The following is a 21,191-nucleotide window of genomic DNA, read 5'->3' as shown; positions in this document are numbered from 1 at the left end:
ACTGGAGGCCGCTCGCGCAGGAGGGACAGCTGGGGGAGGGGCAGGGGGGCGGGGCTACACTCAACCCCGGGGATGAGTCTCATCCTCACACACACAGCGCTTCCTACTGGAATACACACACAATACACGTACTACACAAACACAATACATACACACAGTCAGAACACACGCACAATACACACACTACACACTACACAAACAACACACTACATACACACAGTCAGAATACACATACAATACATACACTGCACAATACACACACTACACACTACACAAACAACACACTACATACACAGTCAGAATACACGCAGAATACACACACTACACGAACAACACACTACATACACAGTCAGAATACACACACAATACATATATTACACACTACACAAACAACACACTACACGCACAATGCACATTTACATTTACTCACTTAGCAGACGCTTAGCAGACGCTTTTAGCGACTTACAAATGAGAAAGATACAAGCAAAAAAACAGTACACATACTACACAGTACACAAACAACACACTACATACACATAGTCAAAATACACGCACAATACACACACTACACAAACAACACACTACATACACAGTCCAAATACACGCACAATACACTTACTACACACTACACAAACAACACACTACATACACACAGTCATAATACACGCACAATACATACACTACACAAACAACACTACATACACAGTCCAAATACACGCACAGTACACGTACTACACACTACATACACACAATAAGAATACACACACACTACACAAACAACACCCTACATACATACAGTCAGAATACACGCACAATACATACACTACACAAACACACTACATACACACAACACATACCTATGACACATACACTACATACGCATTCACTACATACACTACACATGCTACACACTACATACACACAATCAGAATATACACACAATACATACACTACACATGCATGCACAACACACAGTACATACACTACACATGCACACACTACATACAGTACATACCCATGATACATACACCTGAGTGCACACACACACAAGCTCAAGTCCCTGTACCACTCCATCATTCCACTTTCCACTTACTGATGGTTAAAAGTTTTTTTTTTATTAATTAGTACTCATATGTATTAATCAGGATTCAAACAGACAATACAAATAGAAATTCTGATTCTATGACTTGATAAATTAACACACAAACTTCACATATCTGAATGTAGCCAGGCAAAACTGTGGTCTGCGTATTCTGTGGTGTATATATATATATATATATATATATATATATATATATATATATATATATATATATATATATATATATATATATACAGAGAGAGAGAGAGAGATATTTAGACTGGCTTGCATAAATATTCTGCACCCTTGACACCTTTCCACTTTTTTGTAGTGTTAACACTTGAAACTGGGGAGTAAATCCAGAGTCTGTTCCAGGAACACTGTGTGCGAGGTAGGAATACACTCTGAATGGTTCACCAGTCTACTGCAGGGCACCATACACACATTCACACATAGGAGCCATTCAGCATTCAGCAGATCATCCTCCTGGCACGCCTTTGGGAGGAAAGCAGAGAACCCAAAAGAAACCCACATGGACATGGGGAGAAGCTGTGAAACTGCACACAGACAGTATCAGTTCAGGATTGAATCGGGAGACTCTGGAGCTGTGAGGTGGCAACACTACCCTCTGCACCATCATGCCACCCAAAATCAACGCAAAATTATTTACCAAAATAAATGCAAAAACAAATTCCATTTCAATTCCAGGTTGTAACAGTAAAAAATATGGAACAGGGGAGTGAATATTTATGCAAGGCACTGTATTTGAGAAACACAAAATGTTTTAAACAAAAGCACATAAATAAGTGATTTTCTGCTTTTCGCAGTCAGCGGCACTTTTCTGTGAATGACTGCAGCACACATTAATTTTATGAATAGAACACAGCTATTCAAGTATTAAGCACATTAAGTAAATAAGTATCATATATTTATTATACACATTCGAGTTTCCCTGCACTTCCCTCATACAGAACCCAAAACTTGTTGAAATGAGAGATATTGAGTTTTACATTAGAAGACCACTGTGTGATTGGAGTCATTTTAGAAGAAGCACAGTGACATTCTTTTCTTCGCATATCCCAGTTTGTTAGGAAATTGGGGTCAGAGTGCAGGGGCAGCCATGATACAGCGCCCCTGGAGCAGAGAGGGTTAAGAGCCTTGTTCAAGGGCCCAACAGTAGCAGCTTAGCAGTGCCGGGGGGCTTGAACTCCCGACCTTCTGTTGTTCAATCCTGACCAGGATAAAGGGTTACTGAACATGAAAGAAGAAGATTAAATCTGTATAAGTGTTAACTATTCAAGTGACTAGTCGGGTAGGCTTATACTCATAATAACTAAATAATCTCTACAAGAATGATATCAGTAGTAGTTTTTTTTTTTTTTTTTAAATGCATCCCCCTGGCTGCATGTGACACATCGCTGGGAATCCCTTGACCACTCTGAGAACCAAACTAAACAAATCTGTCAAAAACCTGTTTAAAAAAATTATTTTAAAACACTCACAATAGAAATGTGTTTCCGTGTGGGTTAAATTAAATGTACAGTTCAAAAATGTATTTATATTAAATAATATTTTCTGCCGAATACTAGCCTAAATAAATAACTACACTCAAGAGCCTATTGTTTATTATATTTACTATTAATTCTCCACTTTGACTATATTTTTGCATGAATCTACCAACTAATCAGTTGGCGCAATGTGGAGTCTTTTTATAGTTGTGCAGTTATAAATGGAGATTAAAATTAAAAAGAAAAGAAAAGAAGTAATGTCGCTTCTCTCTCTTGGAAAACGAGACTGCCTGGTTCTAGTTGATGGCTACAGTTTATCAGTGGGTTTGATTTTAGTTGTACTGACCCCTGGTGGTTAATTGTTTTATTTTCCCATTACACTTTATCCATCTATTCATTTATGGACCATTTATCCGACACAGGGTCACAGGGAACCTGGAGCCTATCCGAGGGGACGCGGGGCACGAGGCGGGGGACACCCTGGACAGGGTGCCAACCCATAGCACGGTACAACCACACAGACACACACCCATTCACACACTACGGACAATCTGGAAGTGCTGATCAGCCTACAGCGCATGTCTTTGGACTGGAGGAGGAATTCAGAGTACCCAGAGGAAACCCCCAAAGCATGGGGAGGACATGCAAACTCCACACACATAGGGTAGAGGCTGGATTTGAACCCACAACCCTGGGTTCAAATCCAGTGCAAACGTGCAAAGCACTAAGCCACTGTGCTAACTATTAAATGTAACTATAAACTGTTAAGCACAACACATATTTTATTAATAAAAGTAAAATTGTCATTGTTGCAGATTGTTGTGCTATATTAGGAATAAAACCCATTGTTAATTATTTTTCTTATATGGCATGTTTTAGTCCCATGTCCTGCATTATGCTGGAATAATTCTATTAGAATAAAGGCTATATTAGATTAGTCATGTCATGTAGTTATTTGATTTGCAAGCAGTGATAACTCAGTGGTTAAAGATTGCCTACTTACTTATTTTGGGTGAAAGCGTCTGTCAAATTGGTACATAAAATGCTAGAATGTGTAAGATACTAAAACGGTGGTTCTGCTCTGTTGGCTGGAAATGAAGCTCATGTTTTATTTAGAAATGTTTCTGTTCGGTGCTGTGAAATAGCTAATTGCTAAATATAGTACAAGACATGAGAATCTGTAATGTGGCAGCTGTGCTGTTTGTTGGCCATCATGTTCTCAGTACTTGAGTGTTGTTGGTTTAGCAATGGTTATTCTCTACTCAATATCTTTCAAATATCTGTGTGAATATTTGACAGCTAATATCAGTCAGCGATGGTTGCAATCCATAGAAGTGTGGAGAAGAAGACTGCTTGGTGACTCCTTGCCATCTTCCAAAGCATTGCTTCAGTAGTTTCAGGGCTTGCTTATAAGCCTTCCTTACATCTAGATTCAAAACACAATATCTTATAAATGCTTTGTTATTGTATGTTTGCAAGGATCATACTTCAGAAATGGCTAAACTTATAATAATATAATTACATCTAATTAAGATCAGATTAAGATCTTTATGGAACACAGATAATGTCTTAGATAATCACTGTGAAGAAATCATACATATACATTTAAATACATATTTATTTTCTATTATGTATCTATGTATCTAAGACGTTAGCAGTAGATCCTTTCTGTTGTGAGGTGAGACCTCCACGGATCGGATTTGTTTGTCCAGCACATCCCACAGATGCTCGATCGGATTGAGATCTGGGGAATTTGGAGGCCAAGTCAACATGTTCCTCAAACAGTTCCCAAACAATTTTTGTAGTGTGCAAAAATTCTTATCCTGCAGAAAGAGGCCACTGGGCTGTACTTGGTCTGCAACAGTGTTTAGGTAGGCGGTACGTGTCAAAGTAACATCCATGTGAATGTTAGGACCCATGGTTTCCCTGTAGAACATTGCCCAGAGCATCACACTGCCTCTGCCTGCTTGCCTTCTTCTCATAGTGCATCCTGTTACCATCTCTTCTCCAGGTAAGTGACACACGCACCCGGCCGTCCAGATGATATCAAAATAATATGATTCATCCGATCAGGCCACCTTCTTCCATTGCTCCATGGTCCAGTTCTGATGCTCATGTACCCATTGTTGGCATTTTCAGTGGTTGACAGGGGTCAGCATGGGAACTCTGACCGGTCTGCGGCTACACAGCCCCATACACAGCAAGCTGTGATGTACTGTGTGTTCTGACACCTTTCTATCCTAGCCAGCATGAACTTTTTCCGGCAATTTGTGCTACAGTTGCTCTTCTGTGGGATCGGACCAGACGGGCTAGCCTTCACACCACACACATCAATGAGTCTTGCGTTCCTATAACCCTGTCGCCGGTTCACCCTTGGACATCTTTTGGTAGGTACTAACCACTGCATACTGAGAACACCTCACAAGACCTGCCGTTTCTGGAGATGCTCTTATCCATCATGCCCCCCAACAATATGTACTGTATGTATGTCATTAATCTTAAGTGGCAGAAATAGTTTTCCATATGAAGTAATTCTGATTAAAAGTGATTAAATCTGATTAAAAGTATCCAGTATTTGTAGCCAGTTAAACTCAGTGGGTGGAAAGACAACATGGCAAAGTAACTAACAAAAGAATACCATAAGTAGCACCACAGGCACATACATAAATCATAGGGTCTCAAATCAGTGCAGATTGCAGGTCTCAAGGCAATAAAGACTTTGACTGGGGCATATGGGTAATAATGGAGGTGAAGGGGCCTTTTATGATTAGGTTTGGTTTATTGCTTTTGGGCCCTTTCTCAAAGCTAATTTAAAGGCCACCTGCAGAAAACTGTCCCCAGAGCACTGGTCTGACATAATCAGATGGTTCGTTGGTTAGGCCCGTCGCCCATTCTGGAGCATAGGCCGCTGACAATGGTCCTCCAGTACAGTATACAGTATATCCTGGTGCAGTAAATATTCGCTAATGGCAGTGGCCTCTTTCAGCAGGATAGTGTGTCCTGACACACTGCAAAAAATGATTCATGAATGGTTTGAAACATGACAAAGAGTTCAATGTGTTCACCTGGCAAACTAATTTCCCAGATCTCAATCCGATCATCTATGGGATGTGCTGGACAAACAAGTCCGATCCATGGAAGCTCCACCTCTCAGCTTACAGGTCTTAAAGGATTTGCTGCTAACGTCTTGGTACCAGATACCACAGCACACCTTCAGAGGTCTTGTGGAGTCCATGCCTCGACGGGTCAGAGCTGTTTTAGTGGCACAAACGGGGACCCACACAATACTAGGCAGGTGGTTTTAATGTTATGGCGGATCAGCGTACATTCATGCCATTTCAACACAGTCTCGGGTTGGATCTGAAATGGCCTCCTGTTCCCTATATCACTTGGGATGCTGTGTAGGATTGATCATTTTTCTGTGCTACTGCACCTGTGCAGTACTGGATATTACTCTCATCAGAGCCCAATCACTTGGGATTGTGGGTATTTTGCAACGTTGCTGCAGTCATAACGGTGTAACCCTCCCACTTCCGGCTTGTACATGGTGTTTATTCTGTAGTAAAACGTAACAGTGGAGGAGAAGTAACAGAAAAGAAGGTGGATTGAAAAGAAAGGCATTTTGGAAGATATGGAGTTTAGTTTTTAGGTTTACGCAGTTCCAGTAAATTTCTTCGCGCAGCACCGAGTTTGTTTGAATTTGCATATTCTTCCGGAAGTTAGCGAACTAGCCTCGTCGAGGTAGCGAGCTATATCACAGCTAGTTCCTTACAAATCCTCGTAGCGAGATCTTTTTCATCTTAATCCCCGTGCTAAAGTAAGTTCATTTACCATTTAATTAACACTAATAGTATCAGTAACGTACAGACTATAATACAGAGTGATTAGCGTTGTGTTCGCTTTGTCAGTGCAGGATTTGTTTAGCTAGCTGAACCAGAGCCAGTGGATTAGCAATGGCCGACCTGCTGACGGTTTACGACGACGGAGAGTCCAACACGTTCATAGACTGCACGGTAACTTCAACTGTTTTCATCACGTTTTCACATTTAGCCAGTTAGATAAAACAACCGGAGCTTTATTTAATATAGACTTGGGAGTTATTATTATTGCAGATAGAGGTAAATACACATTTTGACTGATGTAGTTGGGTAACCCGGATCAGTGTGTGTTTCTTATGGTGAAAAACCGAAACCAAAAATATTGCTATGGTGACACTCTACATAGAAATGTCTCGATTTGTTTAACATATTTATTATTTTTTTATACAGATTTGTGACAAAAGAATACGTGGGGAAACAAACTATAAGATCCATTTGACCACTTTGCAGCATCTGAAGGTATGTACTGTAAACTGCCCAAGTGCAAAATACTTCATGTTGACAATCACATCATCTATAGCATCATCAACTGCAAATAAATCCCAGCACTAGGTGGAAAGAGAAGGCTAGATAGAGAGGGATGGATGGATCGAGCGGTAGATGTAGAAGGATATATGGATAAAAATGTAGAGATGGATGGAAAGAAGTGGATAGAGAGAGAGAGAGAGCTAGATAGAGAGGTTGATCTAGAGAGAGATGGGTGGATCGAGCGGGAGATGTATGTGTAGATGGATAGAAGGATATATGGGTAAAAAGGTGGAGATGGATAGAAGGATATACGGATAAAAATGTAGAGATGGATGGAAAGAAGTGGATAGAGAGAGAGAGCTAGATAGAGAGGTTGATCTAGAGAGAGATGGGTGGATCGAGCGGGAGATGTATGTAGATGGATAGAAGGATATATGGATAAAGGTGGAGATGGATGGAAAGACAGATAGATGGGAAGAAGTGGATAGATAGAGAGAGAGAGCTAGATAGAGGTTGCTCTAGAGAGAGATGGATGGATAGAGTGATGGGGAGAAAGAGCGAGAGAGAACAAGTGCAGAAACAATAGTGACTGAAGCAGCCCAATGTAGAAGAAGGTTCACTTTGTTGTGTATGATAAATTGTGCCGTTGTCTCATTATGTGCAAAATTCTGAAATAGCATTGTGTGTTATTACTTTATACTAATGTGTTCTTACTATAATTATAACATGCTTCTTCTCTCAGTGATCTAGCCATCTGGCCTTTAAAAATTCTGTCCATTTCCTTACAATATTACACCATCTTGTCTTTGGCAAGAACACATCAGTTATCCTGCTCAGTCTTTGGATTTCTCCAAAACTAACACAGTTTTGAAATAATCACGTGTAGACAGCTGGATCCTCCATGACGCTGTTATGTTTAAAGGCTACAGACGTGTCTGTGTCACGGTGGTGTGGTGATCAATGCCACAGGACGCTTCAGTCGAGCTCCACATATCGACTTGATTCTCTTGATGCATCGACATCGACATGTTGCCGATTCTTTGTCTTACACTGGAACACTTACCGTATTGTCGGCTCAAGTTTTGTCGCTGCAGTTCCTCTTGCTCGGGCCGCTTCACGCTACAGGAAATGCTGCACACTTGTCAATCAGTGGCGATTTTAAATTGACGTGCGTGTGCGATTTTGCTGGAGCCACACCCTGGTCTGGGGTCTGGAGAGCCTTGGTTAAAGAGTGGGGGAAAATGGGTGTGGATAAATCTAGTCGAAGAACCCATCATGATGAAGACCACAGAAGTAATGAGCATATACAAAGACCCTGTCTGTTGAAGATGTACATAAGAGAGGTTTCATTCAGCACCAACACATTTATAGCTTTCACGTTTCTTTTTCTGCTGAATTGTTATGGTCTATTTGTGAAATCATTTTCCCTCCACTTTCTAATTTCTGTACAGTCTTGTATGCCAGATTTCTAGCTTTTGCTCGAGATTCTGGTACTTTTGTCCTTAGACTTGGCCAAGAACCACCTACTTTCAGTGGAATAGGCTGTTTGGCTGACACTTCAAACAACCAAATGTGATTTCTCACCACTACCTGCTTCAAACTAAACTCTCTATTAACTTTTATTATATTTCGTCTAAGAGGACTTGATGTGTGGTGGTGTTTTAATCCCGTGACTAGATCTTGCTCTAGAAATCTCTTTGTGTCTGCTCAACAGTTTATTTTTCATTGGAAACCTACACAGCCGTAATGAAAATTTAATCTGAATACTTCAAGGTTCTGAAGCTTGTGATCAGCTAAGTGTATAAAATATACGAAGCGCTCCGTGAGCCACACGTGGAGCGTCTGAGGCAGAGACTAATTTCTGTCATTGCTGGTCGGTGTGCTGTAACGTATAGTTCTGATCAGAGTACATGATACCAGTTATGTTCAGAGTACTTTAAATGCTCCAACATCTTCCCTTTCTGCACAATCCAGTCACATCCACTCTAGTTTACACCGGGAACGAGAGAAAATGGATCTGACATTACGATTGTTGTGGTTAACGCTCAGCGAGTTCTGCTCGTTTTGCTTTCTTCCTGCATCCTCACTACACAGGACGAAGTATAAATATTCATTTGTACTTCGTCACGAAAACGCAAGGTGGGTATTACACATGATTTCTGGATGGATTTTGTTGGTCAGAAGGGTAAAGAATTGAAGCTGACTTTGCTTCTTTTCACCGGCAATAACACATTGCCACAATGTAAGTGTTGCATTTAACATGTTTCCTTTTGTTTTTGAGAGAAACTGCAGGCAAGTCTATGCTATGAAATGCTTTACTCACCTGTACCTGTTTTTCATGCACTTTTGGCCTTAACTCTACAAAGAGGGAGAGAGCCCTAGCTGATAAGGGTAAGTCCACATAATGCGTCAAGATTAATAATGCGTCAAGTTTGATCATTTATACCATTAGTAGTCTGTTGAATAGCAGTTACCAGGAAATCCCGTTATGCGCCACAAAACGATCCTAAAAACATAGATGTGTATTCATGTGTAATGGTGAATCTACGGAGTAATAAGGAAGCTTTTTAGATGTTGATGAAAACATTCATTGTTTTTAAGATGTCCTGTAAATTTTACGAAGGCTCTCAAATTTGTATTGTATGCATTTTAACCTACATTTCTCCCAGTGTTCGTTTCCTCTTCACACATGACCACTACCAATCTGGTAAACTGATCCTTTTGCTCCAAGGCACCTTCTGCTAAAGACTGCCTATGGGCATCACCGCAGAGCGAATAATCGAACTCTCTAGAAAGGTTCCCCAGATGGCGGATGCCCTTCTCGACTAAAAAGTCTGCCTTTTCAGGACGGGGGAAGGTGACCCAGGGAGACTGCATTTCCATCATTACAAAGTGAGCTGACGCTCACTTGGTATCAGACCCTGTTAACAAGGAGCGTGAAACAGTAATCATTTCCACCCGAAGAGAGCATGGCTGATTGTGCTATCGAGTCCTAACCACACATGGCTGTGGTATCACTGCATTACAACCTTGAGAATTTGAGCCATTTGGGACACTTAACATCTTTGAGTCAAATGAATTGAGCAGACCTTGATACCGAACTGTGAGAAGTTACGTTTGATTTGTCCATCAGACAAAGCGAATGTATTTTCCCAGAAATGTGATATTCAGAGCCGAAGAAGATGCTCCTAATCTACCAAAGGAAGCAAAAGGCCGTCACCCTGTTTGAGGGGGGCTTTTAATATGGTCTAAGATGAACTGTTACTTGTCCAGCATCGGTCTGATCTGTTCCAGCCTTAAAGCCCAGGTGATACAATATCATCTGGATGCACAGTGCCACTCCAGTGGAACCAGCACTCCTTCTTGAAGGGCATTGATGTTTGTTTTTTAAGGGCTGAGCCAAAAAAAAAACAACAAGGTGGAGATTCTGATACAGCTGCATTCGCTGTTCGGTGGTTATGACCTAACCACAGCAAAAGGTATACATGGCAAGTACTCCTCCATGCCAAGCAAATCTACACAAAAGCATTGAAACTCTTGAGTCAGTTGAATGAATCTGACATTCCTGAGAGAGAACGTACTGAAGCCCGAAGATCAGAGGTTTTTGCTTCCTTGTGAAAACCGAGGCTTATTTGAAGGATGGACTAACTGTGCAGCCATGAAATTTTAGAAATGGCTGATGGATAAGCAGTGTAAGCTATATCTGGTAGCCAGATGCGTTTGTGGATCTCAAGCCATCTGGTACCCAGACTAGGTCAGCTCTTATACAAGAACTTGGACATGGATTAGATAGTGCTGCCAGTGGATCTTTTCTTCCTGGCAGCTTGTTCAATCCCACTGAAATAAGCACTTGCTCTGGATTGAAGAGTTGGTATGGGTATGCCCTGGCATGTAATGCTAGGGCTTTCAGATTCAGTTGGTTCATGCACGCAGCTATTTCCATTACAGCCTGTTGCAAACCTTGCAACATTGTGGCCTTGTTCCTATGCTGTGAGTGGATCTCACCAAATGGAAGAAATAACACCAGAAAAGCCCACTTTTGAAGATTTAAAACAATGTATTATGGAAGGCCTCGGTAAAATTTTTCCTTCTACAGTTTCGTTCACAAAGCTGTCCGGCACAGGTGTTCAGAGTTTACAACTGGAAGACCTTCGTTGATCACATGACTGAAACTGATCGTTTCAACCGTTAAACCTGTCTTGACAATTTAAATGGCGCAAGTACATAAGGACCTACTTAAATCACGGATTTTGCAGCTACCATTTGTATTCCAGGCCTGTGTAAACAAAACAAATCAATTCAGTCAAGTTCATTTAATTTCCTCAGCATTGTGTTCCCCAGAGCTTTTACTGATTGATTTGTTTCCCTTAATATTCTGCTTGACTAATTTATGATGATTTTATAGGCATTATCCCCAAACCAGCCCCATTGCCACAATGGACCAGTATCAAAGAGTACTTGACATACCTGAACCTTAATGAACCCATAATTGGTAAGATAGAGCTGTGATGTGTGCTTAAGTTTATTAGAAAACATTTATATAATTTGAATGTTCAAAATGTGAATGCTTTATTGAATGACTTGTGAATCCAATTGTGTATATATTTTCTATATAGTGTCTATATATATATATATATTTTACATATGACATTTTCTGGAAGGAGACCACACTCTTTTGTATAGAGTATCTGTAATAACTTGCGCTATCTACGTTTAGGACTAGGTGACCTGGTACAGGAGGAGGATTTTTTCTCAAATGATGGCAGCAGCCTGTTGCGGTACAGGTGCAGACTGTGTACAGTGCAAATGGACCTCTGTGACATGGCCACTCATGTGGTGGGTCGCAGACACCGGCAGAAATACTTGGTAAGACTGAGACCTTTTCTTTTATTCTGGGTGAGGGGCAGACAAATATAAGATTAGGATGTAAGCAAGTATTTGTTTGTAAGTAAACATTTCCTTCTTCTTGACCAGAGCGGCAGTAACAAGTCTCATTCTATGTGTTTTCAGGAGCGGCATAGGCCAGACTTAGTGACATGGGAAAAGACTTCAGAGAAGCAAGCAGGTGTTGTTGCGAGGGCTAAAGCTGCAATAGTAGAAAAGCAAGAGGGATGGGGAAATCCAGTGGTATGTATTCATACGTTTATCTTTTCTAACTGCCACATGGTTTGCTAATTACTTTCAAGAATGGATGGTAATAACTTTTGAGCACATCACACGCAACCAACTTTCTGTCCAGTCCACACTGCTTGTGTTCTGCAAGTGCTATTATCATAACAGCATGCATTTTTATATCAGGAGAATTAAGGTACATCTGTCTGCCTGTGGTAATGTATAGTTATTATAATGCTTTTTATTATAATAAAGGTAGTGGTGGCTCAGTGGTTAAGGCTCTGGGTTACTGATCAGAAGTTCGGGGGTTCATGCCCCAGCACTGCCAGGCTGCCACTGCTGCACTTCCTAACACGCTGACTTATTAAAGTGCACCTATTATGGTTTTGAAAGGTGCCTATTTTTTTTTTTTAATGTCTCAGGCAATAGATTTACATGCATCCAAGGTCAAAAACACTTTAATGTGCTCATAATTTAAACTGCAGCATTACCTTATTTCTCCCAATGCCAAAAACGACTCGTTCAATGATTCGTTCTAAAGGATTCATTCTAAACTCCTCCTTTCAGAGAGCATGCGCTGCTCTGATTGGTCAGATGTCCCAGTCTGTTGTGATTGGTCTACCGCTGTCAGCGTGTTTCAAAAAGGAAACGCCCACTACCATAACGAGTTTCAGATCTGTTTATTTGCGAGTAGCCGATGAAGACCAGAGGTGGGGTTTTTTGTTACCAAATTATGTAGGTTAGTACAGGAAATAAGTCTGGAATTACTTACGACTCGTTTCAGCTGTTCAGAATAGGTTCCTTCTTTTGGGAGTCAGTAACCCCCTTTGTCGTGCGCTTCAGTGTTTTTAAACTTTACAGACGTTTTTGCAGTCACAAACAGCTCTATAACACACTACAAGGTAATATTTGAAAAACCATAATAGGTGCACTTTAAGGCCTTTTCTTCTATTGTACAAACACTACAGGCTACACTAGGACTTAAATATAAAGTAGTTTACAACATGTAGAACGTTCATGTAGAAGGTGTAAAAACGCAGCAGCACAAACAAGGGTGCAGATGTGAACAAATCGTGCACCGCGATGCTTCCGATCACCTGCTGCACCACACACATTAACCAAAACGAGATTTGCTGTCAGTAGAACAGCTTTTAGTAGGCAGATGAAGTAGCGTTCATGGATCGCAGTCAATCTTATTAGAATCAGGAACACACAAGAATATGAAAATGCTGGTGAAACCGAGCAAAATGAAGTATAATGCAAAACAGTCACATAACTCTTCTGATTACTCCCTGCAGGGAGACTGCATGGAGTAAGCAGAAGAGTTATGTGACTGTTTTGCATTATACTTTATTTGGCTCAGTTAAACAATACTGAGAGGAAATGAAAAATGCTAACAGGAGTCAAATATTATCGAAGCAAGAAACGTTGACCAAAGTGTTCTGGATGTTTTGTCAGAGTGAGCAATGACGAGGAAGCACGTTCGCTCATTTTCCCATTCTCTGTATTAATATACTCAGCAAGATTGTCATACATACCTTGCGTTAGCTACCACATTTTAGCCTACGTTTAGAGACTTCCAATCCATGGGACTGGGCAGAACATTGGAGCTTTTACTTGCTCAGTGGCTACCTGATAAATTTGATTTGTTCACTCTTGGACTGGGTTTTCATTAAAAAAAAATCCTCCTGAAATGGATTGAGATTGAAACTGAGGTTAGAATCATATCCTGCCTTCCAGAGAAACACTTCAGAAACATTTCAATGTGAAATGTCCTTAACAGTGAAGCTGGGTAACTGTACAGTAGAGCAGAACCTGTGAAATGCCCTTGTGAGGGGATAAAAGAGGACAGGAGACATGAACTTGTGTAGTAATGGCTAAAACAGTTGTAAGCAGAGGTTTGTTTATTGTCACAGAGAGATTGTGTTCAGGTTTCTTGTTGAATATATGAATCTAAATATATACTTTCACCATAAAGCATGTGTGAATTTTCTTTCAATTTTTCCTTTCAGCCACTCATGAGATCAGATAAAGGAAGATCGATGAGAAATCGAGGTGAGTGGTGTACTTGAGTCTACTCTGCTATGGTCTCTTATGTTAGTATAGGGTATGCGCGTCTGTGTGTGTGTGTGTGTGTGTGTATGTATATGTATATGTATGTATATGTATGTATATATATATATATATATGTGTGTGTATGTGTGTGTGTGTGTATAATATATATACACACACACAGACATAAAGGTGTATTTATTTTTTTTATGGCATATGAAGAAGCAGCACAAGACCGTCCGTCTTATCTTCAAGGAAGAGCCTCTTCTGGGCAAGACAGGAGAGAGCAAGACTTCTACAATCAATCATATATGGAGGATGATTCTTACGGGAGGCCATCTCATTATCGTGAGGATAACCAGTATGACCAGTCATATAGAGATGATGTCTCTCAACACCCGTCCAGTTCAGGGGACAACCGATATGATGCACCATATTCTCAAGATGACAGGCAGAGAACGTCCTATGGAGAGAGAGATTCCATGGAAAGGTCTTATTGGGAAGATGACATGAACATAAGGACTTTTCCAGGTGATGGAACTCAAGATGGACGATATATGGACAAAGGCGTTCCAAAGTCTTATAACGATGAATGGTACCCAGAAACAAATGCCAGCAGAGGATCATACAAGAGTAGAGAAGACGATGATTATTATCATGGCAACGTTTCAGAAGACAGGTTCGGTAAGTCAGGAACGGAATATCCAGAGGGTGGGAGGATGCAAGAGCCGATGTACACGTCACACCATGGAGCAGGACCTAGCATGGATGAAAGGCAGCGGCAGAGCAGGAACTTGCCGTATACAGAGAAAGGAAGAGAATGTTTCCAGGATATTGATGAAACTGGAAGACATGGGTCTTTTGAGATGCAAGACTACAACAAAAGACAAAGGTACTTCTCATCTGAAGACACCATGCCTGCGAAAAAGAAAAGGAAGAGCAGATTCTCTGATGCCTCACCACTAGAGATGGCACTTGCACAGAAGAGGTGAGGACGGACTTACTCGGATTTTGTATTGTGGGAGGTGGGATTGTATTGTGTGTCATGTGCTCTAGATGGGACGCATGGCATTACTTACTCTCCCCTGTCAATCAGAGCAGCACTAGCCAACTGTGGCAGTCGTGAGCTCGTGTATGGCAATTGCCGCTTTCTTCCGAGTGTGTTAAACTTCTCTGTGCACCTAGCATGAGTAGCAGCTTGAAAAGATGCAGTGGCTGGTCACAGTCCTCACCCTACCATGCTGATAGCTCTTGTGTGATAGGGGAGAGCAAAAGTATGTGGACCCCTGACCATAACAACCATATGTGGTTCCTCCCCAAACCATTGCCACAAAGTTGGAAATACACTTTTTTTTTGTATGTTGTAACATGAATATTTCCTTTCACTGGAATCAAGGAAGTCAAACTTCTTCCAGCATGACAATGCCTCTCAGAACAAAGCGCAATCTGTAAAGACACTGTTTACCAAGGTTGGTGTTGAAGAACTCAAGTGGCCTGCACAGAACCCTGACCTCAACCTCACTAAATATCTTTGGGATGAATTAGAAAACCAACTTGATGCCAGGTCTTCTTGCCAGACATCAGTGCCCAACCACTTATGCTCTTATGGCTGAATAGGCAAATCACCACAGCCACGTTCCATGATCTAATAGAAAGCCTTCCCAAAGAAGTGGAGGCTTTTATAACAGCAAAGGGAGGACCAACTCTTTACTAATTACTCTTTATTAATTATTAATGATTTTCAATGGTCAGGTGTCCACGTGCGTTTGTCCATGTAGTATAACTTGTGTGTGGGAATTGGCAAATGACCAAACTCTGAGAAAAATGAACAAGCAAAGATACTAGGTGAATTTTTATTTTTTTATTTATTTTGTCATTTTACTAATTACTTTTTTTCTTTAGCCAAATTGATGACATGATTTCAAACTACAAACAGAAAGGAAGAGCAATTCCCACAAAGAATCAGGTAAGTTTACAGAGCTGTACAAGCTCCATCTATTTTGTGTTTGTCCTTTAAATTTTTCAGGTGTGGTATAAATTTCAGGCCTTTTCTAAATAAACGTGTGTGTGTATAATAGGTCTCTGGAAGCAACATGGATTCAGCAGTAACTCCACGTATGGAAAATGTTTTGGATGTGCTGGTAAGTCTGGACTATATCCTCTGCTGATCTCGTCAAACTAGTAGATCATTTTTGCTTTACACAAATTGCACATAAACATTACTTGAATTTTTTTACTTGAAAATATATTTTTTGTTTACTTGTAGAATGACATCCAAATTGAGAATGTGCAAGAAGCTAACTTCTTGAAGGATAAGTTATGCACCCTTCTTAAAGAGTTCCAATCAAATAAAGTTCAGCGCACTCCGGTAGGAACCGAATTCATTTCCTTTCATTTGGGTTCTCTTCAGTAAGATTTGACTTGTGCAGTCTAAATTCTTCTTTTCATTTCCCCTGAATAAGGGCCAGGTTTCACACACTTCCATAGATTTTACAGACAGCTATCACGGTAGTAACAAAATGGAGCATCGCAGAGATATGCCGGAGATGAGACGTTTAGATGACCAAGGCTTTCAGGAGCCTGCAAGATACGATCGTGACTTGCAGGGCCCCAGGGATTATTTTCATGCGAGGCATGCTGAAGAAGATCCAAAAAGCATGAGGCATAACAGAGGTCCTGAAGAACCTAAATATCAGTGGGATCCTTATAGAGAGGCCTCAGCTGGCCGATCTGAAGAACGCATGGCTCGCCATTCAGATGACAGAAGAGGTTACAGAGGTAAGCAGATCTTTGTTTTCTTAATGTCGTTTATTGTTCATATAGCAGAAATATTGCTGGTTTGATTCCTGGGGACAATAAGGGTGCTCTTACACCTATTAGTTTATATACAGAGTCAAATTGATACTTTTGGCTTGTTTGCTGTTTGGATTGGTCTGACACTGCCTGTAATTACATTCTTGGATAGTTATTTGAATAGTCTCATATCCAGCTTTTATTTTTTCTTTTGTTTGTCGGATCAAATCTCCAGAACAGACAGCATTTCTGCTGCACTAGAGCTCTGTGCTTAGGTATAGTTTGTGCCTCGCAGCTCAGTTTAGCAGCAAATATCTAAAAAAAAAATGTGTATATATATTTTTTTTAAATGCCCAAAACCCAAAATGCACTGCATGTTTAGTTAACTTCCTGCAGTTTGGTCGATTCTGGGTTGAAGCACTTACTGCAGTGGAATTGTGCTAGAGTTCACTTGGAACCAGACCAAGACCACCTCAACTCAGACCTTCATTTTGGTCCCGAGTGAGATGCACAAATGAACACTAGCAAAGAAGCAAACGCTGCAGAGTTCAATCCAAATTGACTAAAAGTTTCACATGTAAAAAAGCAACCTAAAAAAAAAAAAAGTTTAAATTTTAGCTTAACTTTTTCTTTTTCTCAGAGGGTGCTTGGAATTCCAGAACTCTAAGAGAGGAAGAAAGGCTCTATGCTGAGGAACGTCATTATCAGCATGACTATCGTTCTGGTGGAGATCTCTACGACCCGTTTGAGCCTTCATCATCCCCACCTTTGGAAACAGGCTCCTCCACTCTTGACAAGCTTGCCTCTACACTTCTGGAACTGGTGGCACGCAAAACCAATTAAATGCACCCTTTGAATCAGTGTGTTCAGAAATAATGTGTAGTAATTATTTGGTCATTCAGTGTTTGTATTTGTTAGTTTAACCCTTGAAAAACTTTTAAAGATAAGATGACCCCATTTGTGTGCATTTGTTTTATATAGTTTATGTCGTCTTGATGGGTGTAAAAAAAAAAAAAAAATTTGTGGTAATAAACAATTTTTTGTTCTTCATTTCAGAGTTCTTTTTTTCAGTTATATTTTGGGCTACAATACATGGGGAAGTTGTTTGGTTGTCATTTAACACACCTTTTTACACACAAATTGTTAGTAGAAACATTTTCCCCAGGCAAATTGTTTCAAAATTGTAACTCTTAGAGTTGGTAACAATACTAAACTTTTCTCTGTAAAGTCTTTTGTGCATGTGGACTCTCCAATTTAATTCAGGTAATAGATTTTCAATAGGAATGAAAGGCAAGAACTAGTTACTAAACCTGCAAAAAAGCTGTTCCATAGATGTTTCTATGTTCTTTTTTAAAAAAAAAAAAATTATATTTGGGCAGTGTGTCTTGTTGAAATGTCCATGTGCTGCCAAGTCCACCTTCTGGCACAGGCAACCAGGGACTTGTCCCAGAAAACAGGATTTATTGGTTAGCTTGCTAACTTTAAAGAAATAGTTTGGCTAAAAATTAAATTTACACAATTTCCCCCATACCTCAAACGTAGCTGATTAGCCAAGACATGTGGTAACCAAAGTTTCTTTCTTAAACTTTGCACTAATACTGCTTCTAAAATAAAGTTCTTATCATACTTATCATCCTTAAAGCTCTTATAACTTGGCAGCAGAAAAGGGTAGTGAAATTACACAACGAAAGCTTGTACGTATTCAAAATACATCGTGAAAGAGTACACTTATTGTACACTGCTTGCTTTCATACCTTCCTTTGTTTAGGACCTCCATAACTGCTGGTTCCAGTATGATCACAGACTTTCAATCAAATGCAGCTGAGAACTAGACTCAACTGTGTATTTCGAGCACAGTTGAAAATATCATCTAGTCATAGACGCTGTTGGACGCTGATGATTTCAGTCAAGAGCACACACCATCCTGGACATCCCACCATGATAGGCTACTTGTTATTAGAGAGCCCCTATGCTAATAGACAACTCTGGTGTTTTAAGTCACATTTCTGGGGTTTGTTGCAAATTATACCAGCTCCTGATTGGTTTTACTGCATGCGTTCAATAAAAATCCGAAAGAAAATTAAACACATAACAGCTACTTAATGATCACATGACACTGTGGTTTGGATGTTATTTGCTGCAAATGAAAAAACAGTCTTAATCTAGAAACCATGTTTGGTTTTTGCTTTAGGGGCAATACCAGCTAGGAGTGAATATCAGTGTCACCTTAATCAGTGTCCTCTGTTGTCCCATCCAGGACATAATCCCACCTCAGACTGAAGAGGAATGAATGAATAAATTCTAGTTAGCTAATTCTAGCCCATCCTACCTAGTTATAAAAATGTGGAACAGAAGGAGAATAAAATGATCTTAGCTACAAATGAGAGGGTGTCCATGCCAGTGTCTAGCAAGAGAAGTTCAGCAGTTAATGTTATCTGATATACTGTATATACTCAAACTACTTTCTGCACAAAAATTGACTGGGGTGGTGAAGTTATAGGGCAATTAGTTCCATTTTATAGCCAACTGGCTATAATTTTACCTACTTATATTCCTCTTCGCAGTGAATATGTAATGAGGGAGTGTCAGTAGTAAAGGAAATGTTATGCCCTGCTGTAGGGCTGTTCATAAGAGCAATTTACCTCTATCTGAAACCAGTAGGAAAAAAATATTTCAGCATCAACTAGTAAATTAAGCACGTGCCATTTTTCTGTTTGTTTAATGTCTTGATCAGAAGAGACCTAACTGAAATGCTCTCTGCTCTAATTTGTCATTTATAGGCTCTAATTTATAGGCCATGATCTTTAAGGAAAAATCCGTCCTAAACAACAGGTATATTAATCTTTATAAATAACGTGATCTTCAGGGCCATCTGAAATTTATTCTGTAATTAAATTTTAGTTGACTTTTTAGTGTCAACTTCTTCCATTTACTAGCTGCTAATAGAGGTTCCAATGGGATTTAGCTCTTGCTTAGCAGCAGCGCTTTAGTCCTTTAGTTTGTCTAACTCTCTCACCTCCTCATCTGTACACTCTAATCAAGCAGATAAGGTTTACAAACCTTTATATTTTAACTACTACCGCTGTCAATGCCATTGTGCTTGTCTTCTTATAGATCACTAACTAGCTGAGGTGAGTCTTTTCTTTAAATTAGGATAACTGTGTCATATTCTGCATTACATTCTGGATCTTTGAGTACAATGTTACACTGGATTTCTAATGAATATGAAATTGAATGTCACTGGTGAATGGTAAGCGAGAAAAGAATCTCTTGGTCTTTCTTTTCATCATATGTTTGGCACTGTTGAACATTTTTCTCCTAGTACACGCCATTGTAACATTGTAATTTTTCTAGGTTTGGGTTTCTGTCCAGCGAAAACTGAGCTTTTCACAAACGCTCTCCCAAGTGTTTAAATTCTAAAAGGGCGTTTTCACATTTGTAGTGTGGATTGAGAAAGCGATATATTCAAAAACAGTACCGTATTGACAGTCATGTGACCCATTCAACTCAAAACAAACAAGATGGTGGCTGTTATCCAGTTTGATAGCTTTGTTAAAGGTTAATGTTAATGTTTGTACATCCTTCAGATTCACGTTCAAATAAATGCCTGACAGGAATGACGCAAAATGGCCAAAGCTTCTTGCGTTTTCGCGCATGTGCAGTATAGGGATGTACACATTTTCAGATGTTTCAGTGTGGATGAGCAATTTTTGGAAAACATTTGTAACCATCAGTGTAGATGGAGAGCGTTTTAAAACAAAAACGCAGTTTTCAGATGTGTATCTGGATTAATGTGGAAGTAGCCTGAGCTAGCATCGTCCCCGTGACGTCAGAGCAGCATGCAACTGCTAACTTCTCACAGGAATAATAAAAATACAGCACTGGCTAACAAATGAGCACCAGGATAGCTACTCTCATCGCAAATATTTCAATATAAACACATTTAATGTGTTTCTGGATGGGACTTTTCCTTTAAAGCAAAACCTAAACACTTTATGCCCTGCTTTTACAACAGCTAAAGCAGTGGTTTTCAAAGTGTTGGCCGCCAGGGGGCGCCCGGAGGGCCTCAACAATTTGGTGTGAAAAATAAATTCTCGCTCAGACAACCACACACACACACACACACAATCAATTCCTAATGTAATGTAATGTAAAGATGTAAGATGTATTGACTAATAAAAAAGGGGGATATATTCAGAAGTCTGTATTTTAATGTGTTTTAAAGACGTCTTGCAAAAGGGGGGACTCGGTCAAATGTTAATGCCATTTGGGGGCCTTGCCCTGGAAAAGTTTGGGAAC

General features: G+C 40.0%; 1 protein-coding gene across 5 annotated transcripts; it reads left to right on the top strand.

The window, feature by feature from the left end:
• The first annotated feature begins 6,102 nt into the window (after positions 1 to 6,102).
• si:ch211-13c6.2 (uncharacterized protein LOC100000125 homolog) lies at positions 6,103 to 17,942 on the top strand. Of its 5 annotated transcripts, none has more exons than XM_017454566.3 (14): positions 6,103 to 6,406; positions 6,503 to 6,602; positions 6,858 to 6,926; positions 9,302 to 9,326; positions 11,341 to 11,427; positions 11,653 to 11,801; positions 11,946 to 12,062; positions 14,060 to 14,102; positions 14,322 to 15,087; positions 16,002 to 16,065; positions 16,178 to 16,240; positions 16,366 to 16,467; positions 16,562 to 16,877; positions 17,533 to 17,942. In XM_017454566.3, the coding sequence occupies exons 2-14, from the start codon at positions 6,543 to 6,545 to the stop codon at positions 17,733 to 17,735; spliced, it is 2,064 nt and encodes a 687-aa protein (XP_017310055.1). In that variant the 5' UTR covers positions 6,103 to 6,406; positions 6,503 to 6,542; the 3' UTR covers positions 17,736 to 17,942. The 5 variants fall into 5 exon arrangements, with proteins under 5 accessions (XP_017310055.1, XP_017310053.1, XP_017310054.1 ...); XM_017454564.3 differs by having other exon boundaries at positions 6,498 to 6,602; XM_017454565.3 differs by having other exon boundaries at positions 6,478 to 6,602.
• Positions 17,943 to 21,191: the final 3,249 nt, after the last annotated feature.

Source organism: Ictalurus punctatus, chromosome 24 (genome assembly GCF_001660625.3).
Source record: "Ictalurus punctatus breed USDA103 chromosome 24, Coco_2.0, whole genome shotgun sequence".
Taxonomy (NCBI): domain Eukaryota; kingdom Metazoa; phylum Chordata; class Actinopteri; order Siluriformes; family Ictaluridae; genus Ictalurus; species Ictalurus punctatus.
The sequence above is the reverse complement of the archived record's forward strand: the minus strand, read 5'-3'. Positions and strand labels throughout refer to the sequence as shown.